Source organism: Stegostoma tigrinum, chromosome 9, assembly GCF_030684315.1.
Source record: "Stegostoma tigrinum isolate sSteTig4 chromosome 9, sSteTig4.hap1, whole genome shotgun sequence".
In the NCBI taxonomy this organism is placed as follows: Eukaryota; Metazoa; Chordata; class Chondrichthyes; order Orectolobiformes; family Stegostomatidae; genus Stegostoma; species Stegostoma tigrinum.
The window spans coordinates 60,576,390-60,595,120 of NC_081362.1; the positions used below are offsets into that span (position 1 = coordinate 60,576,390).

The following is an 18,731-nucleotide window of genomic DNA, read 5'->3' on the forward strand; positions in this document are numbered from 1 at the left end:
CAATGAAGATTCCACTTCTGACCTTTTGATAGCAGGAAGGTCACTGGGCATTGGTCACTACAATGAGGAACTCCTTCAGAGTGTCATGGAGCTGAGATGATTGACCAGATGCTGCACTTAGAATAGAATCATAGAATCCTTACACTGTGGAAGCAGGCCATTTGGCCCATCAAGTCCACACCAACCCTCCAAGACGTAGCCCAGCCAGACCCCCCTTTTCCCTTAACCCTCAATTTCCCATGGCTAACTCACCTAGCCCGCACATCCTTGGACACTACGGGCAATGTAGCTCGGCCAATGCACCTAACCTGCACAGCTTTGGATTGTGGGAGGAAACTGGAGCACCCAGCAGGAACAGGGAGAATATGCAAACTGCATACAGACTGTCACCTGATGGTGGAATTGAACCCAGGTCCTCTGGCGCTGTGAGGCAGCAGTGCTAACTACTGTGCCACCCCACTTGTCATCAAGGACAGTCACTCTCACTTTCCCTATGGACTTCAGCTCTTTTACCCATATTTAGACAAGGTTTTAATGAAATCAGGAGCTGAGTGGGCCTGGTGGAACACAAACTGAGTGTCAAGAAGCGGTTGAATAAGTGATGTTCGATAGCACTGTCAATGAAACCTGCCACCACTTTGCTGTTGATTGAGAGTAGACTGATGGGGCAGTCATCGGCTGGGTTCATTTTGTCCTACTTTTTGTGGACTGCACAAAGCTGGGCAATTTTCCACGTTTTTAGGTATTTGTCAGTGTTATAACTGTACTGGAACAGATTAGCACAAATGCAAATAAATACCTTTGGATCAACTGCATTGTTTTGCTTTTCCAAAGAATATCATGCGACAGGTTCAGGGTATACTTTTACTGTAGTTATTTATTATGTTTTATTTAAACATATCTGACAGTGCAAATTAGTTTCTGTTCTTCCAAAGCTGGCAAATATGAGCAATAAATGTAAAGTAGCTATCCAGAGAACTAGTACATTTCAGTGAGATCCTCCATTAAACTCAAGGTATTGAATTTAATCATGGATTTAGGAAACTACTGCTTCAATTGCATTCCTGATTGAGTACAGTCAGATCAGCTTCCTCAGTGTAGTCAGTTAGTGTAGGAAAAACAGCAGCCCAACTGCACTCAACAAGGTCACTGTCAAATAATCAAGATGAGTACCAAACAACACCTTGTACAGGAATGATGAAATCTCCTTTGATGTATACTCTATCTCTGTTTTTGCAAACATATTGTCATTTGTCTTTTATTTTACTACAGTCAAACACGGAGCTGATAGCCTTATACAATTTTCCAGAACTGACACATTTATCCACTGAGTCTTGCTAGATTTCAAAAATAAACAAACCACTTTAAAATATTTTTGTTCTGTATTTAATTTGAGTCTCCAGCCCCACACCAACACTGATGAATCTTTACTGCCCTCTGGAGTGGCACAATAAGGCATTCAGCTGTGCCAGTGTATGAAAGTTCAGGGAGATACGGGCAATAAATGCCAGCCTTTCCAGCCCTACCCATAGCCTGAGAACCATTCATAAAGGAATCATGTTTTGTTGCTTAAGTCAGAAACTTCAGGAGATAAGGGGGACGTAAAGCAGAAATTGAAAAAGAAAGTGCCCGTTATTTAAATGTTAATATTTGTCCATTGAACAGAAGCGTACAGGACAACTGCTGCCTACGCCCTCTATACATTGACTTCCGGAGAGACCTGGGATGGAAATGGATTCATGAACCCAAGGGCTATCAGGCTAACTTCTGTGCTGGAGCCTGTCCTTACTTGTGGAGTTCAGATACTCAACACAGCCGGGTGAGTGCTGCTTGTGAGCGTACAAAGGCAATCTCACTATTGCAGTGAATAGTTTAAGCTTTTCTTTATCTTTTGCATTGCTGTTAAATTGCAGTTGTGTCATGGAGTTTGATTACATTTGCACCAAACTAGAAAAACAACAGTCATATGTTATCATTTTTATATTTTCTACAATCTATTTTTTAATGATTAAAGATGTGTAAAAATGAACAGTTATGCTATGGAAATATGAGGATCGAAAAATGCGAACACAATTTTATCATCTAAAATCCAAAGATTTGTTTTTGAAGGAGAAAAGAGTCGGGGTGTGGCCCACCTTGGCCCGATTTCTATGAAATTCTTTTCTTGAATTAGCAAGCTTTGTCAGGCTAGAAGCAGTATCACTTTTCATCTGCGCAGTGTTCCGTAAATTTAACTGTTCTGGGCTCAAAATATGTAGTGAGAAACCACAATGCATTTGGAAAACTGGATGCTTGACAATGCAACTCAGACAGTAATGCATTCAAATAGCTAAATGAGAGAACAGCAAACAAGTCAAAACTTTACCCTTGGTGTTCTCATCATACATATCTGAGACTGCAGACCAATTATTACAATGGTTATTAGCATAATTATTAGGACTATTAGTATAACAATACTTTCAACCAATCCATTATAAGAAATGTTATTAAAAGCACTACGTTCATAAAATTAGACCATTCAGCCCACTGAGTCTACACTGACCCTCCAAACAGCATCCCACCCAGACCTTTCCCCCCTTACCTTATTCCCTGTCACCCTGCATTTCCCATGGTTAATCCACACAACCTACATATCCCTTGGCACTATGGGCAATTTAGTGGAACCAATCTATCTAACCTGAACATCTTTGGAACATTGGAGGAAACCAAACCACTCACAGGAAACCCAGACACACATGGGGAGAATGTGCAAACTCCACACTGACGTTGTCCAAGGCTGAAATTGAAACCAGGTCCCTGGTGCTGTGAGGCAGCAGTACTATCCAATGAGCCACAATACCACCTTGTTGCCTCATGCTTGTACAAGAAATGAATTCCACAGACCTCCAATACAACAGCATTCTCATTCCATGTTGTTCACATACAACTGTGAAACCACTTCAAACTTTTCCTGTAAAACGTTAACTATCTGTGCGCTGTTCCTAACCAGTAGCATACTTCACACTGTTTCCATACAGTAGGGTAACTCTGTACATTGATCCTGTGCAGCAGTAAACAGCAATATTGCATTATAGCAGTTGACCCATTCTATAGTTTTCCTGTAGAAGAGCACCTCTACTTCACATTGTTGTCAGTCAAATACTCAAACCTGCTAAACAAAGATCCAAAAGAACTGCAGACCCTGGAAATCTGAACCAAAAACAGAAATTTCTCAAAAAATTCAGCTGGTCAGGCAGCATTTGTGGAGAGAAAGCACAGTTAACGTTTTGGAATATTAACTTTGCTTTCTGTCTATGGATGTTGCCAGATCTGCTGAGCTTTTCCAGCAATTTCAATTTTTGTTCCTTTTACTTTCTATTATTCCAATAGTTTCCATCACTGGAAATATTTCTTTCAAGAAAATATCTGTTTCAGCTTGTTCCTTGAAAGTTGATACTAGTTCACAACTAGTTTTCATTGAAGATGAAGGCAAACAGTGCCAAAGGCATTGTAACATTTCCCAAAATGTTTTTATTTTAAAATAGCTGGTTGTCCATTTAATTGTTCTGAAGTCGTCACTGGATCCAAAACTTTAACTGATTTCTCTCCAGAGATGCTGCGAGACCTGTTGAGATTTTCCAGTAATTTTTGTTTTTGTTTCAGATTTGCAGCATCTGCATCTCTTTCAGTTTCTTTTGCCTATTTAATTGGTTTATCTTGCACTAGTTTTGTAAAACTATTTTGAAGTTGAGAAGGAGAAATTCTGGGGTGTTCAATCTCATCCTATGGTTAGATTCAGATAGTAGCAGTCAAACCCATTGAACCAGTCATATCTTGGCAGTCATTTCGATTACATTGAAGCCCTGAGCAACAACTCATTTTGAGCGCAATCAGCAGAACCACTTGCAGTTCACTTAATAATTTTTTTTATGTAAAGAAGTAAAGGAATTAGAGATGTAGCACAGCTCTGTTTTATCCCTAGGAGACAGTCAAAATATTTATCGATGCCAAAAGGTGACATACTGTAGTAATGGCAAAATTTACTTCAGCATTTCAGTCATTGCCATGGATTTATTTTAAATATTTTCACTGCCATCTGTGTCCATCAATAGGGTTGAGTGTTCTTTAAAAGTCAAGAACACCCTGTATGTGGTATCTTTTTTATTGGTAGAATGTTTCTGTGATGTTACCATAAAATCATATTTCAGAATCTGACATGGCAGGAAAATTGCATAACAGTTCTCTTTTGCTTATTCAACGGGTCAATGGTCAAATTGCAAAACTGCCTTTGTCCCAGTATGGCAGGATTTATTTAAGATACTTCTAAAGTGACCATTCACTCTTTGTTTCAGCAACATGTCAACTTCCTACCAGAATGACGCCAGGGCAGCTGACTCTGTTTTTCAAAAAGATTATTTGGCAGACTAAATGATGTTTTTCTTTATTTTAGATACTTAGTCTGTACAACAATATAAATCCTGAAGCTTCTGCCTCCCCATGTTGTGTTTCTCAAGACCTGGAGCCACTCACTATTCTCTACTTCGTTGGCAAAGTTCCCAAAATCGAACACCTTTCAAACATGGTAGTTAAGTCTTGCAAATGCAGCTAAGAATGAATACAACTCCCCTGAAAATCCCAGGTTCATCAGTGTTAAACAAAAGAACAATACATGGTACTAGTTTGAACTATTTGGAACTTTTTTTTCGTTTAACTACCAACAGAAGCAAAAGGAAATAAAATGTACATTGAAGGCTTTATTCCTATCCTTCACCTACTAATTTAGTGTGATAGATGAGACACAGAACCTTTAAATTTAAAAGACAAAAACACTGGAAAAATTGTAAGTGTTAATATGTGAAATAAAAAGAGTCCCACTTAGTGGAAATGCTGTACAGGTCCCGTGCCTTACTTGATCTCTTGTGTATTGTTATGCAATTGGCATCCTATGTATACTCCTTTGTTAGGGCACCAACAAAGTCAAATGTATTACTGATATGTTCCTTGTGGGGATGTGTTATTTGGTCAAGTGATGGGAAATGACAGCAAGCTTCGTAATGAGCAAGCAAGTGCCCACTTGCTATATGTCATGTATGGTATTGGTCAAAGGAATGCTGATAATTAAAATTTGTACTTAAAAATGTGCATATTACAAATAAGAAGAAACATCAGGTGGAGCACTTCAAACCCAAAGGATAGCATGTTTATAGGAGATGTGTCCAATGAAGTAGAAGCATTCCTGAAGAGAAAAGAGATTGAGTGACATGGTGAGACGGTTGAACATTGGGATTGATTTTTCAAAAAAGGGATTGACTGTTAGATTTAAGGCCCTTTCCACTTATGCCCAAATATTTTACTCTCTGGATTAGCTTCAACAAATTCATAAGCACGTTACCTGGAATTTGTCACCTCTGCTTCTGGAACACAGATTTATTCGGCAGTCGTGCTGATTGGACAATCATCCATGGAGGTTGACATGGTTGATTTCATTTTCCAACGTAAATCAATGACTGAAATATCAGGAATGCAACAAATTGAACTCACTACATTACAGTCAATCTTTCTTTCTAAGGCACCTTTGCTGATATTTTCCACCAGACATTGGTTTCCACAAATTTGTAAATATATTTCCAGATAGTAGAAATTGTGAAGCTGCACTCCAGCATAGATCAGAGAACAGGTTACAGAGGTCGGCAAGCACAATTTGTGGACTCATAATATTCAAGACATTAAAAACAGAAATGCAGTACCTCAGGCACATTGTTCTTTCTGTCGTGTCTTCAATCTGGACTCCTGCTGAGCCACACTGCTCATAAGAAGCAGACTGCTCCAACTCCGGAGCTGATACATTTATAAATTTTCAACAATAAAGTCAGAGAGCAAAATATAGGGGCTTATGACCTTTGATGTCTCTGTTTCTGGAGTTCCATATTTCAACTTCATCTGTAGGAGCAGTTGAGGAAATATCTCTTTCTCCCAAACACTGTTTATGATAATCTGCTAAATTATACTGGCTTTATCCTCCCTGTAAATTGAGCATCAGCCAATTTACAAAATTCCCACTCCAAACCTGCTCATAACTTTTGTTTTTGAATGACTTGTTTTTTTTTCCAGTTATCACTTAATTATAAGTGAACAGTTAGCAACACAAAATTGAAATGTGTACAGTATTGTTAAAAATAAAGAAACTAGCACAACAATGTGAAAGTGATGCTTCTGTTTACACCAAGCTTGAAATATTTTACCTGTAAGGGCCGTCCCAGGCTGTAACATCCATATGATTGAAATATATGATTTATTTTTTAGGCTGAGGTCGGGCTAATAATAATAATAATAATAATAATAATAAGACGATACCCTTTTGGTCCAGAATCATACTAAGATTGCTACAACATGTTGCAATATGGAATGAGAAAATGTGGGCGCATGTCTGCTGCACTTCACATGGTAAACTTTCTGTTTTAGGCCAAGACCAAGTATTTCCTCGTCGGAAGGAGAAAGAAAACCAGGTTTCCTAGTTCCATAAAAACCAAGGGGATGAAAGATTATCAGTTGTATGCAGGAATGTAGAGTTAAGGCTATGGTAGGATCTGTTGCGATCTTATCGAATAGTGGAGCATGCTTGAAGGGCTAAGTATTCGTTCCGTATATAAACTACATTTAAATTCCTATGATTTTAATAGAACCCCTTAATAAACTTTATGAACACTAGGATAGCCCTCTTGCCCAAGACTTTTTCTTTCTCTCACTGTAAAACAATGGGAAAGGGAAGTTCTGGAAACATTCTGCAGGAAGGTGAGGCATGGGGTATGTCTTCTGAGAGCCACAGGTGAAAGGACAGTGAACCACAAATATTCCCCCTTCCTATGACACTGAAGTGTTGTTTCTTGTTCAGAAAATCCATGTTCCACTCCTGGTCTATAAAAATGGTCCAATTTTGATCAGGATATCTAAGTTAATTCTCAATTTTCACAGCCCAGTCCCCAGCAGGATATGATAGCCAAATGCTACCTCTTCATGAGGAGATCCAAGTTAAATTCCTGTTAAGGGACTGCAGAGTGACTACAAGCTGTAGCTAGATCACTCCTTATTGAAAATACATGCTTCAAATGCTAAATCCCATGTAGGATAAAAAGGGAAAGTCACAGAGCACTGAGACTAATTGAATAGTTCCTTCAAAGAACCAGCAGGCACATTGGGCTGATGACTTTTTCTGTGCTCCGAGTCTGTGAAAAGGTACTGGGGTCAGGTAGAGGATGCAGATACATTTACATCTTGCTTTCGTGATCTTGGGATGTTTCTCATGATTGACAATGGAATAATATTTACGGTGAGGCTGGAGAATAGCAGGGCATTGCCTAAATGGTTGCACCTCCAAGCTGAGAAGGACAACATGAACATGGGAATGGAAAGATTGACCTACATGGGGAGTTGAAAAACCAACTTTGATCAAACATAGACCCTTTATTCCTTTCAACATTTTAATTCATATGCCATTTCATAATAATTTCTAAAGGTTTTTACAATGTTAAAGTATGGGAATGTCCCTGTTGTGACTATTTCCATTCAGTTGGGAAATGTAAAGTAAACATAAGATCACTAGAAAAATATGCAAGAAACTGTGTGCTAAAATTTCACAAGTTAACTCATGGAAATAAGCAGTGACCTTTGACAGCTTCCACAAGATATACAGTGGAAAATGTGCTGATGTAGTTGTCTAAATAAAATAAATATCCAAATCCTCTTTATTACTTCTCATGACTTACTAATGTGTATAGGACACTCATTTAAAACCATTTGGAAACCCCTACTTCTGTGATGCTCATCATACTAGATGATAAAACCGTGTGACTTGTTTCATAATACTGTCTATTCATTTCAGATCTATTTGAATTGTTAAACTAATTCCCATATGATTCTCATTGTTCATTGGGATATAAAGAGTAAATCATTTTAAAGGGCCATTGCCTTCAAGAAAAATGCCATTGGCCAACTGTTTTTTTTATTTGGCAAAGAAGAAGACCCATGCATCATCTTCATGATTGTAATATTGCCTGCAAATGACACAATGATACATTTTGGCTGGGTTTGCATCTATGAGGTAATTGTGTCAGACAAATGAAAAGATGTTTGCCAAATACTATTTTCATGAAGACAGTGGCCTCAATTTAGCTCTAATCTAACACTTCCAAGCATCATTTGAAATTCACAAAGTATACATTGTAGATAAATACCTGAATAGCTTCTGACATCTGGAATGCCAGTCGTAAGCACTTTTGTTGGGGATAGCCTATGTTAAACTCTTATTAATGTCATTCATTGAGGATGGTTTGTGGTCTTATATATGAATGACATAACAATTTGTCTTTTAGCTCCAATAGAAGGAGATGGGATGCCAGAATGTCGAACTATACTTGATTGCGCTGGACGCAGCCAAATGTTAAATGCTTTTTTTAGAAAAAAAATCTGTATTTTGCTCAATATTTCCTTCTGTCTTTTTTGCCCCCTTAGAATGAAATTTCTTTTCCTCAGGATTGCACTGATACTAGTATTAAGCTTCCTCTTGTAATGCTGACGTCTTTGAAACTATTGTTTTTAAATATTGTACACGTATTTCTTGATCCTTAGTAAATGTTGGACATTTGATGATCTTACCACTTGGGTGGGAGGGTGGGTGCTTTCTCCTTGTTTTATCTTTCAAACGTACATTTTGGTCAAACATACATATTTGTTGGCTAATTACTATGTATTTTAACACATGGTATGTCTGTGAAGCCTACAAATTTTGTGGTGCTCTAGTGGTTAAATAAATTATTTCAGTTTTACTTTGTTGGCATTCCTTGACTTATTATATATATATATATATATATATAAAAAAGTATTTTACAGATGTATCACAGACTTGGGTCCAAGATGTTCCTACTCAGATTTCTAGGGAGACCATAGCCCAGGTGTCCATTGACTGAAAACTGGCTTAAAACTTTCAGTTGAAATACAACTTCTCAGTTCTCAAAGATATTATATAAAATGCAGGATTAGCAAATGAATTTAATTAGTGTATTATTAAAGTAGGTTGCCCTAAGTAGGTTGATTAGCCAATTTACCATTGGCAGTAGAGATTTAAAAGAGAAGATATTCTTTAAATATTTGGAACATTTGTGAAAACTCCTCAAAATATTGTAGTTCTAATCTGATAATCAACAATTCATATCAAATTTAAAATGAGGCAACACTTCAAACACTTTGGATATTTTCAAACCGATGCCCGCTAGGCTGATTCCCATTATATTGATTAACCCTTTACTAGTCAGAAAAAAAACTGTTGAAATTTTACTCTAATGCATTTAACAGATGGTACTAATTGAGACATCAGTACCCAATGAAGTGAGGTAGACCATGGACAGATGTGTAGAAATTATTTTGACCATTTTATGCTCCATTACATACAATTGAAGTCAGGAGAGTTTTGGGCTCAATTTCTAATGTGCCTGAGTTGAATGCATCCTATTGCTGGAAGAACCATTTCATTTGCTTGATTTGTAGCCTCTGCCATTACACACCTGAGAAACAAGCCTTAGCTTGGCCTGATAATATAATTCCATCTATTTTGAAACATTTATTGCAGTATTTTCAGACTATAAAATAAGTGTTCAAATGGCAATTGTTTCAATGTTGCTCAAATTTCCAAATTAGATGGTGGGATTGGGAGATAAAAGATAAAAGGTGAGTAAAAATGCTAAAAACTTATTTATTAGACAGCTCAATTAGAAAGCTCAAATTAAAGATTGAGCAAGGAAAGAATATAAAAATCAAGAGAATCAGTTCTGTTCAACGATTGAATTCTCTGAACAGCAAATCATTATATTTAAAAGGAGCGTAGTTATGAGTTGATGCAATATCATTGTAGTCACAATCCTTTGATCTTTACTTAAATGTCACTTGTCCACCCAAGGCTGGAAATTATCCATATCCTGGACTGGCATGGGTTGCTTTGTTATCAGAGGAGATGTGGGTAGTGCTGAATACTATCAAACCATAGATGATCAGTCCCACTCCTGACTGTATGATGGAGTATGATCACTCATAAAACAACCAATGATGGTTAGGTTAAAAAAGCATCTCTGAGAAATTGCTGCAGCGATGTTCTTGGACTATAATTAATTATTGGCACCCTAAAAACATAAACCACATATATGAACCAGGACTGTTCCTTTGGCACTAATGACCTCAACTTCATCAGAAAAGTGTGCCATATTGTGCAAAATGCCACCTTGGTGTTGTCAGAAATTGTTCTCCTTGTTCCTTTGACATCCAGGTCTTGTGCCCTCACCTGCGATGAGAACTGGAGCCAATTGCTTTTGGTGCAAAGTGAATTAAGTCTCACTGATCTCAGTTGTTGGTGAATAGGTGTCATTTAATGGCACAAAAATTGACCTTTCCAAATGAGACTTCAAAAACATGGAAAATAATTTTATTCCTCCTGCATACCAGCCTGCACACGTATGTAAATCATAGACCAGAACCTGTGCAATTTAAAGTCAGTAAAAATTATTCTGATGTGACATTACAAAAGGACCTACTGAGATCTAACTAAAAATGATTGTATCAGAGATAATGGGAACTGCAAATGCTGGAGAATCCGAAATAACAAAGCGTGGAGCTGGATGAACACAGCAGGCCAAGCAGCATCAGAGGAGCACAAAAGCTGACGTTTCGGGCCTGGACCCTTCATCAGAAGGGCCTAGGCCTGAAACGTCAGCTTTTGTGCTCCTAAGATGCTACTTGGTCTGCTGTGTTCGTCCAGCTCCACACTTTGTTTTTTTCTTGATGTTACAGCCTGCCCCCACATGCTGCCCCTCAGAGCATCATCCAGAAATAAAGTTTCAGGTACCACATGTCCTCTAGTGACATAAGGCTCCAGCTAACCGCCATTACATTTCACTGTCCCTCTGCAGTCTCTCATTTGTAGCCTGCTTGTCCACTGTCCAGTACTTTTGACATTTATTTATTCATGATATGTGGTAGTTGCTTACTGGACTAAATTTAGTACCCACCACTTCCCTTCCACATATATGAGGATAGCCCAAATTTTTTGCAACAGAATTTGCAGAAGTCCAAACTGAGCTTTGGACTGAATTTTCCCACTTTCAAGGAGGGTGCAAGACTTTGAAGAAATTTGGAACAATGGTGCATCATATAGTCTCTCCAATAAGTTACTCCTCGGAGTGCTCTGCCCAGTAATGACAGATATCCAATTAAGGATGATTATAAGCTGCTTAATTTTCTTGGCCCAAGAAATTTTCCTAATGGTCATTGAAGCCTCCCCAGTGTTTCAGGAGCCAAAAAATGGATCAGAGATGGATTCACAGCAGGCGATCTGAGCTGTAATGGAATTGATAGTTTAATTATATGTTCCAACAGTGATTCACAAGGACATCCATAGTCCAACATCAGACATTCTCTTGAAGCCATTTCATAGAGACGGATGCCTCTGATAACACTGGTCCTACTTCAGTGACATCCAATTCCCTTCCACCGCAAAGAGTCCATGGCACTTTTGTTGCTTTTGCTGATAGAGAGGAATTGCCCACACAATGAAGGATTCTGGCAGCCCTATCAACAGCATACAGTGAAAGCACTTCCTAATGTTGGAGCCCAGCCATTATCCCTAATTAGACAGGGCTACTGGAGGTGCTTTGTTAATTGGCTACATCCAGGAAGCTTACATTTATCATCCACTAGCAGTCACTTCCAGGTTCCCCCACTTAGAATTCATCTCGATTTCAGGATTGTAAGGCATTGTACAAACAGTCATCTTTACTCACCACCATCTCCTAGCCAACAAATCTATCCCTCTCCATCCACCTGCCTGAGGCCAAATCAGACTATTTGCAATCTTGCTGCATTACCTAACACTGAGGCACAGTTCTGACACCATATCAGCTCTGTCACCAAGAATCATAGACTCCCAACAGTGTGGAAAGTGGCCATTTGGCCATTGCGTCTCCACAGGCCCTCAAAAGAGCATCCCACGCAGTCGCAGCCCAGTACTTTATCCCCTTCACCCCATATTTACCATGGCTAATCTATGTAGCCTGCACATCCCTGGACACTATGAACAATCCACCAAACATGCACGTATTTGGATTGTGGGAGGAAATGTAAGCAGCTGGTGGAAACCCACACAGACACAGGGAGAATGTACAAACTCCACACAAACAGTAAGAAATAGAACATGGGTCCCTGATACTATGAGGCAACAGGGTTAAGCACTAAGCCACAGTGTCGCCCAAAGACTGTTCAGTTCCACTTTTGTATTATCAACCAACTCTTAGCTAGCCTTAGCTGATTTGTTACTGGAATTCTAATCTATTCTTTGTTACCTCGAGATTTGAACTTTCCAAAGCACACCACACCAATGAACATTTTCCACACTCGCACTTCAACTCATCTAAAAATCAGTCACCTGTATCCTAACTCATGTCACGTTCTACTCATCAATTACTCTTGTGCTTTCTGACCCAAGGGCTGATGGCTGAAAAATGCCTTGATTTTAAACTTAGCTTTAAAATACCCCTATGACCTTGCCTTTCTCAGTATCTGATATCCCCTGCAGCCTCGCAATTCTTTGAGATATATGTGCTATTTGAGTAACCCTGATTTTATTAGCTTCATCTTTTGTGGCATGCCTTTAGATGTATAGTCCATTATCTGTGGATTCCCCTCCCTAAATCACTCAGTCTCTCTTCCCTCCTCTAAAAAAAACTCTTAAAACCTACTTCTTACTTTTGGACATCCATCTGCTTGAATATCTCCTGATGCAGCTGAGTGTCAAATGTCCAATCAAACACCCATGGATGTTTTACTGAGTTAAAGGTGCCATGTAAATGCAAATTGCTTTGCTTTAAAAATAATTAGAGGCAGTTTTGACAGTCTCATTTCTTTTAACTTACAAAACATCACTGAATATTCTCGAAAGCATCAACATAACTATTTTGTCATTTTAACTGCATGCCTAGCCAGATGACCTATTCCCAGCCTTTGCCTGCCCTGTTCTTTGTTTGCTATGAGGTGCAGAAGAATAGTCCTGGCTGATGCTATTCAATGATTCCATCTGTAGGGCAGTATTGGGTCTTTGTTTAGAATGGCTGAGATTGATAACATGTATTGAAACAAAAATTAAAATTCTAAAAACTCTTTGGTATCCAAAGGTCAAAGTTCTTTTCAATAAGAATCAACATTTTCTTTTTATTATCCACTGCTCCCTCCTTTGTCACAGTGTTCAGTACTGCGACCGATTTTCATTTCTTTTTGTCTTTTTCAGAGTCTGCTACATGACTTTAAAATGGGATCAATAATTACTTTTGAAAATGTCAAGCCCTGCTAAAATGCTTTGTAAATGAATGATTACAATGCAGATGCTTCTTTGATAAATTTTGTCAGACAAATTTTTATAGAAATGATGCAGTCCTTTTGTTCCTGGGCAAATAAAACTGTAGGCTTTTTAGAGCTCCCTTACTTAGCTTGTGAAAATAACGTGAACATATTGATCACTGAATACAAAACTTAAAAGCCCAATAAAGTGTGAGAGCTTGTTCTACCAGCAGAAGTGCAGGGAATTATACTGCTAAGAAACAAATGGCAGGCAATCCCATTAATTGATTATCCTATTGTTGGAAGGCCTAGGCTGAAGCCTTTTTTAAAGATTGAGGGGACACCATGTACTGGGGAATATCAAGAATTCCCCAGGCATGACCCATTGATTGGCTCATATTAAAATCGAGCAGACTAGTGCTAATGGGGATGAATCCTGTTTGAGTAGGTTCTGTCCCAATTTCCTGATTCTTCACAGGCAAAACTTTTGTTTTGCATCATCTCCAAATTCCAGGAATTTTACAGACTTTTTTTTGCAAAGTGAATGAAAATTCAATTGTCACAAACATGTAATGCTCAATGACCCATTCTCTAGCTGTCTGGATCTATGAACTGCAGCAATTTGTAGAGTGGGCAAACAAAATTCATGATTCTAAACCTTTAGCTGCTTCTAGGAATCACTAATAGCTGTGCTGCTGTACAAAATTGTTTACTCTGTGGCTCTGAACAGATATCATTTCCTGGCCATTGATGACATTTTAGTTTAAGAATTTTATCAAGCCCTTCCTGCACGGATATAAATATGATGTAAGTTTGGTTTTCATTATCATTTCAATCATTGGGATAAAGGGGGTTGAGCAACATTTCAAGTCAGAACGCAGTTATGTACAAAGAAGAAAACAGACGTTTGATTCCATTTAACCACTATGCTGGCGAAGAGAGCTACTGAATTACACGCAAGATCAACTCACAGCAACACAAAGCAGTTTATGGGTTGTATAATCATCTGTGAGCCATAGAAAAACATAATACACATAAGCATTACCACGTGTGTGGAGGAAATATATTCCAGCCTGCATCTTCCACTTCATTTGTCCATTCATGTTGAAATGTTTTTACTATTGACTTATCGTCCCCAGTGTGAAACAGGTTGTGGATGGCACAAATAGACAAGATAAATCGTACTCAGCCAGATCCTGGCAATCCTAATAGCTCCATGACAAAATAACAAAAAAGATCACTCAATCCACATACATACTAATTCATTACTACGCTCCTTTACCTACAAAATAGTCAGCCTTTCAGGCAGCTTCCATGGAGAGAAAAGTCAAAGTTCAGGCTGAGGACCTTTTTGCAGAGCCAGATGTGTCATTTGTTGTTCATCTGAACTGATTCTGCTTTATACAAAAGCCTGATCACCTGGACACATTTGTGCCTATTATATACTTCTAAACGAGCCATTCCTGTACTTAGGATAGAATGGACACAGCACAGAAAGAGGCCATTCAGCCCTTTGTGTTCTTGTTAGTTACCTGCACGAGGAATTTATTGACTGCCATCTCCCTGCCTTTGTCCCAAAACCCTACTCCTTTTCAGATTATGATCCAATACATTCTGATTGGCTGGTTGAACTCGCCATACCTACTCTCTGAGACAGTGCATTCTAGATCTGAGCAACTTCCAGTATGAAAAAAAAGTTTTCTTCCACTCGCCATTGCTTCCTTTGCCAATTACCTGAGATCTGGGCCCTTAGCTTCTTAGTCCTTGAATCAATGGGAATAGCTTCTCGCCAACTGCTCTATCCAGACGACCCTTATGATTATGAACACTTCCATCAAATCTTCCCTCAACTTTCTCCTCTGCGAAGGTAACAGTGCTAACCTCTCCAGTTTATGTTTCAAACTGAAGCTACTATCCCTAGAACATTTCTTATGAATCTTTGCTGCACTCTGTCAAATACCTTCAAATCCTTGTCAAATTGTGGTACCCAGAAATGGATGCAATACTTTAGCTGAAACCAATATTTTCTATAGATTGGATAGAATTGCTTTTGTACATTATGCCCTTATCGACAGATGTCAAATGCTTTATTAAATGCTCTCTCAACCTGCTGTACAATTTTTGATGCTTTGTGCATCCAAGTGCCTCTGCTTCTGCTTTAGAATAGTCTTTTAATATTCTGTTGTCTGCATTCTTTCTACAAAAATAAACACGTTGCATTAAATTTTGTCTGTTAGTTGTTCACATACATTATAGCAAACTATGTATTTTTGAAGTTCTACACTTTCCTCCTCACAATTCACACTATTTCACAAGTTCAGAACGCTGTGTGGTTTGCTTATTTACAAACTGTACTTATATCAAGTGAGCCTTGGGCATCCAAGATACCGAGGCATACCACTAGATTTCCACTATTAGTTGCCTCTATTTCACTGCAAATATGATTTGAATTGGTATTTAATAACTATACCTTTTCATGTTTACTAAATAGAGTAACATCTTTAAGAAACATTCATATCATTTATATCCAAAAATTTTAATTTCAGTCTCATCAAAAATTGTGAATCAATATCACAAGGATAAAAATAACAATTAGTTCTTCGGGTTTTTTTCATGCATATTATGATCTGCTTGTTTATTTATATACATCACTGCTTATGCAAGTACCCTGGCTTATTCTCTCATTCCTACCTTGCACTTGGATGGCGCAAAATTTAGGTTTCGAAAACAATTTTGATGAAGCATGAGGATTAAGCAGGGAGAGCATTTCTAGACTGTCGGGGAAATTCACTATACACCTTGGATGACTAGACCTCCCAAGTATCAATAAAATGCTCAGCTCAATTACTTTGTATGCTCTGACAGAAACAATCCCTGACATGGTTTGGGTATATCATTATGTCATTTGAACCTCTTGTCTGTGTTACTACTTTGTAACACCCTCTGTGCCAGCTATGATTATATTTACAGCAGTACAACTTTTTTTTAAGTGTAGCGCTATAGCTTTCATTGCTATACTAAAAACCAGATTTACGTGCATTATGTTTTGTGGATATTCAGTAATTCAGTTTTATTAAACAATGAGTGAATTTTTGTTTTAAGTATTGTCGTTTGTGCAAATTGAGGCTTGAAGAGGTTTGGCTTTGCCAGTGTCAACCAATGTCATATTTTTCACTTTCAATCAAACTTGCAAAAATGCAGGTACTGTCAGAAGCAGTAAACTGTGAGTCTGACTGCTTCCAGTGCCAGGATTCATACTGCATGCATTCTGCCACTCTGAGTGACAGCAGGAAATATGAACACAGCCAACACCAACAAATTCAGGTTATCGAAGCAGGATCCAATCAAGCATTTTGGGTTATTCCATATGTAAAACTAGTATAGCAACAGGAAACCTCTTCAGTGTAGTGAGGACCAATTGTTTTTACCATGATACATGATCATTGGCCATTATAAATAATGCTGAAAGGGTTAATAGAAATAAATGATGTACAGTAGTCTCCAATACCACTACTATGTACCGCTCATGGTCATGGGAGGAACAATCAGTAAGATGGGGTTTTTCTTTCACCAGAAGAACATGATGGAACTCCTATAGGATTGGCCTGGACTTGTTGCGTAAGCATACAAGACCTGATTTTAATAGGTGAGCAATTAAAACAATGCAAAGCATTGCACATTACCTGACAGTAGCTGCCAAAATAGAAGCCTTGTACATAAGCTCAAGTTGGGTCCAATGATAGCATTTGGGGTTTGAACTCTGATAGGGTTTAGACTGGGTAGGTCAGAACTCCGACACCTAAAGAAAATAAGTGGCACCTTTAAAACTGATATTCATTTGCTTCATCTATCCATCTGATGGTGGGGATTTGCCTGTGAGAGGTTGAACACGGTTTTGGATCTACAGCTGTCTTGTCAGCATTAGAGCCTCCAACCAAGCTAGAAAGACTATATTCCTTTGTAAAGGCCTGGCTATAATGATCCTACAGGTGATCACACTCTCCAAAGTGGACTGCAGACAGATCTGGGAGATCTATTAGGCTGGGAATGGAGCAACTACATCCAGTCACAGCAATGAGACTCATCGGCTGCCCTGCAATACCTGAAGCAACTGCATCTATGAAGTGAGCATTTTTCCTCCCATTTCAAGGTCCTCTGCCAGCTGGAATGCAATGATTCTGCTGGTTCTTGGGTATAAGGAAAGTACATCTTCAAAAAATGTCTTCCTCTGGGTGGTCTACTTTAATGAGCTTTGGATGTTGCAGAAGAAAATAATTTGCAGTCTGTCTTTTAAGACAGTTGCGCCTCCCAATGAACCTTATAGCAAAGGAGATCTTTCTAAGTGCCGTTATTGTTACAGCACAGTACAAAACTATTATGGGAGGCATGATTGGGAAATTTGCAGCCAACACAAAATTCGACAGGGTAGGTGATATTGAAGAGAATGGCTGTTGACTGCAGGAAGATCTGTGTTGGACATTCCAACAAGATGCAAAAAGCTTGACACCATTCAAAGCAAAGTAGCCTGCTTGGTTGGCACTACATACACAAACATCCACTCCCTCTACCACTGATGCTCAGTAGCAGCAGTGTGTACTATAAGGTCCAATGCAGAAATTCACCAAAGATCCTCAGACAGCATCTTCCAAACCAATGCTCACTTCTATCTGGAAGGACATTTTCATCAGATACATGGGAACACAACCACCTTCAAGTTCCCCTCCAAGCCATTCATCATCCTGATTTGGAAATCTATCACTGTTCCTTCACTGTCAGTGGTTCAAAATCCTGGAATTCCTTCCCTATGGCATTGTGAGTCAACCGACAGCAGGTGGACTGCAGCAGTTCAAGAAGGCAGCTCACCACCACCTTTCAAGTGCAACTAGGGATGGGCGCTAAATGCTAGCCAGCCAGCTATGCTCTCACCTCACAAATGAATAATAAAGAGGTATAGTTGAGTGGGGAAAAAAGTGGTAAATGAAATTCAGTTGGTGAAGTGCAAGGGAATGTATTTAGTGAATGCAAGCAAACCTAGGGCATATACAATAGACTGGAGAGTAATGAGAGGAATAGAGAAAGTAGAACACTTTGGAGTTAATATCTGCAGTCCCCTGAAGGTGGCAGAACAGATAAATAAGATGGTACAGAAGGCATATGTGGGTGAAATATTGAACAAGGAGCAAAGATGGATGCTGGAATTATATTAGACCCTGATTAGGCTACTGCTGGAATTTTGTGTACAATTCTGGTCACGACCTTACAGAAAGGACATAAATGCCCCAGAAGGAGTACAGAGGAGGCTTATAAGAATGTTGCCATGGCTTAAAAATTGCAATTATGAGGAAAGATTGGATAAGCTAGGGGTTGTTTTCCTTCAAACA

At 38.7% G+C, this 18,731-nt stretch overlaps 1 protein-coding gene and 1 long non-coding RNA gene across 4 annotated transcripts in view; one reads left to right on the forward strand and one right to left on the reverse strand.

Annotated features, from left to right (window-relative positions):
* The window catches only part of LOC125454966 (transforming growth factor beta-2 proprotein), a 97,422-nt gene extending 88,794 nt beyond the window's left edge, over positions 1 to 8,628 (forward strand). Inside the window, exons 6-7 of one of the 2 annotated variants that reach the window (XM_048536373.2) lie at positions 1,666 to 1,819; positions 6,442 to 8,628. In XM_048536373.2, the coding sequence (XP_048392330.1) occupies positions 1,666 to 1,819; positions 6,442 to 6,546 (259 nt within the window). In that variant the 3' untranslated portion in view covers positions 6,547 to 8,628. Of the gene's footprint in view, positions 1 to 1,665; positions 1,820 to 4,429 lie in introns of both variants that reach the window. The other variant, XM_048536372.2, reaches the window with a different exon arrangement.
* The window catches only part of LOC125454967 (uncharacterized), a 102,388-nt gene that overhangs the window by 12,488 nt on the left and 71,169 nt on the right, over positions 1 to 18,731 (reverse strand). The gene's annotated exons all lie outside the window — the stretch shown is intronic.